Source organism: Condylura cristata, unplaced genomic scaffold, assembly GCF_000260355.1.
Source record: "Condylura cristata isolate star-nosed mole 26May11 unplaced genomic scaffold, ConCri1.0 scaffold00011, whole genome shotgun sequence".
In the NCBI taxonomy this organism is placed as follows: domain Eukaryota; kingdom Metazoa; phylum Chordata; class Mammalia; order Eulipotyphla; family Talpidae; genus Condylura; species Condylura cristata.
In genome coordinates this window covers 23,411,332-23,418,680 of record NW_004567112.1, presented here as the reverse complement: position 1 = coordinate 23,418,680, position 7,349 = coordinate 23,411,332, and the positions used below count along the sequence as shown (strand labels likewise).

Below are 7,349 nucleotides of genomic sequence, written 5' to 3'. Positions count from 1 at the left end.
AATGAAAATAAATCTGCAATAAAGATTTATGCCTTTTTTCTTTTCTTTTTTTTTCTATTTTTTATACAAACAGTACAAACAGTATTGCACATAACAACAAAGAGTCGAGGTTAGGTTATAGCCTTCAAAAAATCGACTAGTTCAAGTGTCACGTCAAGGAAAGGCCACAGCAGGACCTGTGATACCCAGGGGCTCCCAGCCAAGTTGCAGGTCAGAACACCTCTGTGTTTTAAAAAATAATTTTTTTGAAGGACCCTCTCTTTTAATATAACATTAACAACTTGGGGCACATTTATTTACAAAACAAAAGGGAACATGTTATAATTTAATAAACTAAAAAAGTTCTCTTTAAAAAAATACAAACAGAAGAACTCTTCCACAATCCTGGTCAGTCGTGCACAATCAGCGCTTGATTATAAATATACAAATTAAGGGAAAGTAGTTTCCACCATCTATTCACAACTTTCAGCACCAAATGGAGTTTATTATTGTAACCTATTCTTCATGACAATGTTTTTTCGCCTTCACTTTTAGCTTTATGCTGTACCATCTTCCAGCTTTTTTTTTTCTTCAAATCTCTGTTATTTTAGTACATGAAAGAGGGGTGCTTCTTCAAAAAGTTTTGCTTCTTTCACATAATTAGGTAGATTTCTGTAGGTTAGATATGATCTTTAATATTATAGTTATAAAGCTCTAACTTCTTCATTTTCAAAAAACACAAATAAGCATGAAAAAAATAAAGTTACCCATCTGTTAAATCATTTTTCTTGCAGAATTAAATTAATATATATTTTTCTGAATAAACTTACTTAGAAAATATCATTTTCTTTCCTATATTTCAAAATTGAGGTATTGCAAAAGATCATGTCAGTCAGAAAGCATGCCTTTTTCCTTAAAAACAAACAAACAAATCTTCGGCCAACTTTTGAAAACTTTCTAGAATACAAAAAGTAGTAGTGCATAACAAAATTTCTTGTACAGATGAAAAAACCACAAACATAGAAAAAAAAAACAAAAACAAAACAAACAGAAAACCACAGCTGGGCTGGGAAAAAAGCAGAAAGCCCAGACATGACTGCAAAAGGGGAGCGTTCTAACAAGCATTTTTAATCCAGTAAAAAACTATTTTGTTTTTTTTTTGAAAACAAACTATAGTTTGAGAGTTGGTAATTGCAACTAAACACTTGAGAAACCAAACCAAACCAAAACAAGCAATATTAACTTAAGACAGTACAAGGACATCACAGCACATAAAACACAGCGACTTAAATCTATTCTGCAGTGTCATATCCAGTCAGATTGTCCCCAGAATTCCAAAACATAGGAAGAAGATTTAAAAAAAAAAAGAATTACATAGTCTCACAATCATTGTGTGTGTTTATATATTACTATCTGCAGCCCACGAGTGAATGCTAAAAAAATGTCCATGGTAGTTCTAGCAGGTCTTAATTCTATTCAAGCTTTACAGGAAAAATCCAGGGAATTAAGTAGTTAATTTCTCACCCAGACGACCAACCCTGCCCAGGCCCTCCCATTTTGTAGAGACATTTCTTTAGCATCACCATCACACAACTTTCTTAAAATGTGCCTAGTTTGTCAATCTGACAACTTATCTCTATATACTGTATATATTCCTAGTGTTTGTAAGCTAAGATGAGCTCTTTGGTTTTCTGGACAAGGTCTGAAGCTATGTAAAATGGTGCAAGCACTAGGAGATTGTAACTAAGAGCTCATGTGTTAGTTAATAATATACCAGTTATGAACTGTCAAGTTCGTTAATGTCTGACACAAAGGCTTTAAACAGTTAAGTTTGATCACAGTTAGACATAATCACTTTACTATATAAAATAAATTGCACAATATATAACAGAGCACCGCAAAGTACTTCATCTACCATCCACAAATTTGCTTTAAGAATATCCTACACCTAGGTTTTATATTGGTTGTAATATAGGTCGTTCTGTTATGGGCTCTTCCTAATTTCAGAAGCATTCCATTTATTGAGGCATGCCTTCCTCCAGTCAATTACCAATTCTTTGAATGAAAAAAATCTTTAAAAAATCAGTATTTTATAGCTTATATAGATTCTTAATTTGTGCATTGTGGGAAGGTTTTATACTAGACATTGGATATAAAATTTATTGCATGCAGCAACCTGATTAAGTAAACATGCAGTCAGAAATAGTGACCTTCCATTGAAGCTTTCTGAAGTCTACTCTGATCTCTGTTCGGCAGCTGATTCTATCCCTAAATCATAAAAGTGTGTTGTTGGGTTTTTTTTTTAATTGATACCTTAGCCTGAATAGAGTATTATGGTATTAATAATACCATTGTAATAGCAGCAAAAGCTATTGCAGCATAAATTTACATAACACTAAAAGATCTAACCAAAATCCTCAGCAAAACAAAAATCAACCATGAAGGAAAAATAAAGATTCAGCTTATGAGGTATCCTTAACATGTCAAAATAGAGAGCAACTAAAGGCTTATTTTCATTAAGGGTTATCCTTACTCTAAATGACCCCAACTAATGAGTGATTGCTGAATTGTTGTGAAGTGTTTGCTACATCTGCCACCTACTCTCGAGTATTACACCTTTGGTAAGTCTTCTCCTAGGGGCAACTTTCTAAGTTTCTGAAAATAAGTGCATGCTCCAGTTCAAAAACAATCAGAACAACAGCACAACAAACAAAAAAAATCACAGACATCCACCTGATGGCCGCTGATGAGAATGGCAGTCAACGCATAGTCACGAGTGACAAATCAGGTGTAAGAAATTAAGGTACCAAGCAGACAAAGGTGTGAATCAAAGTGCAAATCAGTACCGTGATACACTCTGCAATTCTGCATTATACTGGACACTGAGTTCAGTAATATGACTGTAAATAATAATAATAATAATAAAAAGACCCATTTCTTCTTTAAAAATTGAGAACAAATGCACAAATTTCCAGAACACTGTAAGCCCTGAGGCAGTGCCCTCTCTTTTCCCTCCTTGTTATCTACTCCAGTACTTGTGGCTGGGTCTGCCCTGGGCTCAGCTCCAGCGGAAAGGGACATGACGAGGGCGGTCACCTCCCTCCTTCACCAGCGGTTTGTGGAACTCCCGCCCGGCACGGGAGTGTATGCTCGCCCAGCAGTATTCGCAGTAATACTGCAGACAGGTGACGTTGGCACAGAAGAACGGGGCAAACTTCCCACCACAGCGTGTGCCCTGGCACTCATCACACAGCTGATCATCCAGCACATATGGCTTCACTTCCACCTGGACCCAAGAGGAAAGACAGGAAAAAAAGTTTAGCGAAGCTTCCTCACGTTTCTTCTTTTGAGAGTAGACAGAATAGCTCAGTGGGGTCAGTCAGACGTCTCATTGGAGTCAGCCAGTGTAGAATGGCAGTTCTGAGTACAGGCTTTGGGATTCGCTCCTAATCACAGGCACACTCCTAACCTTGCTCTGCTCTGCACATTCTATTTGTCTATCTGTAAAGTGGGTATAACATTCACACACATTTGCGTATTTGAGAAATGGGTATAATATATACCCACATGTTTGTCTACCTGTAAAATGGGAATAATAGTGTCTACATAAAAGCGTGCTAGGGAGGATGAAGAAGGTAGCGTGTAAATGAAGAACAAGCTGAAGCCTGAAAGCCCAGCAGCACATGACATCGGGGGACAAGGACAAGTGTTTCAGAGAAAGGAACCAGCTAAGACCAAGGCCCAGAAGCACAAAAAGGCAGGCATAAGCCTGGGGAACATCTTGGCAAGAGCCAAGCTGGAGCTGAGGAGTCACACTGAGGCTGGCGAGACAGGGAGGGAGATGCTGGCAGATGCCAACTAGACCATGCAGGCTGCCTCCTGAAGTAGCCCCGTGGTTCCAGAAAGGTGGGATGCCGGGTACAACAGAGGGCCCAGAAAGAGGCCCTGCCCACTAACCACACTGCTCTCCCAGATCTCCTTCCCCTCTAAGATCAGTTGCCAGCCGCCTCTAGAGCTATGTCTGCAGCCATGAACTCTGGGGAACAGGCACGTCAGTATTCACCATTTCTACTGGGAGACCCATCAGCATCATCTCTTGGTTACAGAGGGGGACAATGTCCTTACTCTAGTTGCCTTCCTCCCATTTCCCTCTTGTCTACCTAACACGTTAGTGGTGGCGCAGCGGGTTAAAGCACAGTGCTAACAAGCTAAAGCCACTTCCGCATGAGTTCGATCCCTGCCTACCCAGGAGGTGATCCACATGGCGTGGCAGACCTCTGCTGACCCTCCCGCTGCTCCCCTCAGCAGTGTTCTTCATCAGTCAGCCTGTTCTGCTCCCCACTCTGTCTCTGGTGAATCCTCTCAACACCCCTGCGCCTCTGGCTTGTACCCCAGTTCTGTATGCACAAATAAATAAATCTTCAAAAAAAAAATCTCACATTTACCTCCGCTCAGAATTAAAACTACAGTGGCTCTGGGGTCACATGAGGATTCAATTTTAAGCATGTTAACAGCTGAAAAGGCAGACCAGTTTTTCAGCTACTCTGAGCTTGTTATGTTTGTACACTGAAGGAAAAGAAGAGTTTACAGAATTCCCAGAGGATTAAGTAAATTAAAACATACAAAGCACACAGAACAGTGCCTGGCATGTCATGAGTGCTAAGTGTAGTTGTTATTCCTACTGCTTTCTGTCTAGTCCAGGGCATAACAAGTGACCCCAGATGTGTTCACTGTTGATGGCGTCTGCATCGGTCACTAAATCCCTGGCTTCCCTAGTTCAATTCTCCATGTACATGCTGACATTTCAATTACCTATTTTCATAATGTTCCTGTCCTGGTCAAAAGTCACTCAGATTCTCTACTGCCTCATGCCTTAAGCTTAGCTGCCTCTGTGTAATAGCAACAACTCAAATATAAACTGGGGCCCTCATGGTTTCCCCAAGTCCCCTGTCAGCTACTCCCAGCTCAAATGTTTCCTGGACTCTATTTTTACTTGTACTTACTTTCTACCTTAAATGCTCTCCTAACTGCTCTGTTCACTCAATGATTTCATGTACCCAGTGAGGCTGTCTTTTACTTTTTTAACCATAAAACTAACAATTTCAGAATGAATAACTCAGTGGTATTTAATGTTCATAATGTTATGCAACCACCATCTCCATCCAGTTCCAAAACATCTGATTATCCTAAAAGGAAATCCTGCCCCATTTATTTCCTCTCTTGTCTCCAAAACAACCAATCTGCTTTCGTTCTTGATGGATTTAGCTAATCTGGATATTTCATATAAATGAAATCACATAAATGTGACTTTTATGCATGACTTTCACTTATCACAATTTAAGGAAAAAAATCATGTTTTAAAGTTCATCTGTGTTGTAACATGCAGCAGTATTTCATTCCTATTTATGACCAAATAATATTCCACTGTATATGTCACATTTTATTTACCCTTTCATCTGTTGGACATGCGGATTGATTCCACCTTTTTAGTTATTGTGAATGTTGCTTCTATGCATAGCATGTATACTTATTTGTTTTCAGTTCTTTTAAAAAAGATTTTATTTATTTATGCATACAAGGACTGGGGTACATGCCAGAAGTGAGGGGTGGGGCAAGAGAATTTACCAGAGACAGAATGGGGAGCAGAATAGGCAGATGACTGAAACACTGCTGATGGGCCAAGAGCGAGACAGGAGAGGTCTGCTGTGGGTCAGCTCACTGGCTGAGGATCAAACTTGTGCTGCATGCTGGCCATAGCTTGATAGCACTGAAACGTAACCCCTTGCACCACCAGGGAGGCCCTAGGTATTAGACTTTCTTTTTTAAAGGTTAGAAAAATTATTCGGAGAATTCTTAAGAGCACTGAGAATAAACTGTAGTGCAGAGTTAGACAAATTTAATAAAAGTTCAATTCCAAAATAAAAATTATTGAGATCATAAAATGTCCTAACATTTGGATATCTATTTATCTATATAATCTATCTCTCTACCTGTCTACCAATCAATTTATTTATCCATAACTCAAGATTATGGGAACTAGAAAACATATATATTTCAACAGCAGTACTGGAGTATAGAGTTTGAGACTGAGAGTTATAAAAGCTTTTTCAAAAAGTATGACATTTGGAATTCAGCAGATTTTGAAAATATTTTCTCTTCTTTGTAGGTTGTCTTTAACTTTCTTGATAGTGTCTCTTGATGTACAGAAATGTTTAATTTTGATGATGTGAAATTTATCTTTTTTTTCTTTTGTTGTTCCTCCTTTTGATATAATCATCTGAGAATCTACAGCCATTGTCAAGTTATGAGGGTTCCTACTGATTCTTATAAGAATTTAAGGTTTTAGCCCCTATATTCAAATTGCCTAATTTTGAATTAATGTTTGTATGTAGGGTAAAATAGAATTCCAATCTAATTCTTTTGCATGTGGATATCCTGCAGCCCCAGGACCATTTGATGAAGATACTATTCTTCACCCAACCTAGCTCAGTTCCACAGAGACCTAATTCTTCCTTCACTGAACTTAATAATCTATACAGCTCATCTAGCATGTCCTATCTATGGTCCTTCCTTGGTCAACAGCTCTCCAGTGTCAAGCAACCTGAAAAGAGGGTCATAGATCAAGACAGTTGGTGGACCTGACAAAGAATGTAGTCAGCAGAGACTGGTGGACTCCTGGGGGGAAGGAGCTGGTATTTACTCTTGCCTTGTCTTCCTACACCTGAAAGTTCAAGAAGACAAAAGTTCAAGAACCCTCTCTGCCCAAAGCTGGAGAGGACTACTTGTACATTATAAGGCATGCAGGAAACTGGCAGTCACCTGCTTCTCTAGCTCCATAAAGTAAAGACAGCTTTGATTCTATCACTATGTAGATGTCTAAAATCAAGCAGTTGACATCATCTATATCTGAGTCTAAATAAGCCTAGAAAAGGGGTCCAGCAGGGAGAGAGAGGATTGATCTGAACGAAGAGAATTCACACTCAGCAAAATAAAACTGTTGGAGGAGAAAGACAATAGCTGTTTATAATACATGCACACATATTTAAAAAAAAGTACTCAGGAGATTCAAGCACAGCATAAATATATGTATATATACATACATTTAAACAATTATTCCTTCATTGTAAGATTGTTATTTTTTAAAATTTAGTTTGTGTAAAAGAACTGGGATATAGGCCAGAGGTGCAGGAGGTGAGAGGATTCACCAGAGACAGAGTGGAGAGAAGAACAGGCAGACTGACTAAAATATACTACTGAGGGGAGCAGCGGGTAAGATAGGGAAGATCTGCTGTGCCATGTGGGCAGCCAGCTGCCTGGCCAGGGATTGAACTCAAGCCATTTGATGGGCCATCGTGGTGTTAACATTTAGG

General features: G+C 38.9%; 1 protein-coding gene across 7 annotated transcripts in view; it reads right to left on the bottom strand.

The window, feature by feature from the left end:
* Positions 1–764: 764 nt before the first annotated feature.
* The window catches only part of CPEB3 (cytoplasmic polyadenylation element binding protein 3), a 172,405-nt gene continuing 165,820 nt past the window's right edge, over positions 765–7,349 (bottom strand). For all 7 annotated transcript variants that reach the window (XM_012723761.1, XM_012723762.1, XM_004680631.2 and 4 more), the window contains one exon: positions 765–3,265. In XM_012723761.1, the coding sequence (XP_012579215.1) occupies positions 3,038–3,265 (228 nt within the window). In that variant the 3' untranslated portion in view covers positions 765–3,037. The remainder of the gene's footprint in view (positions 3,266–7,349) is intronic.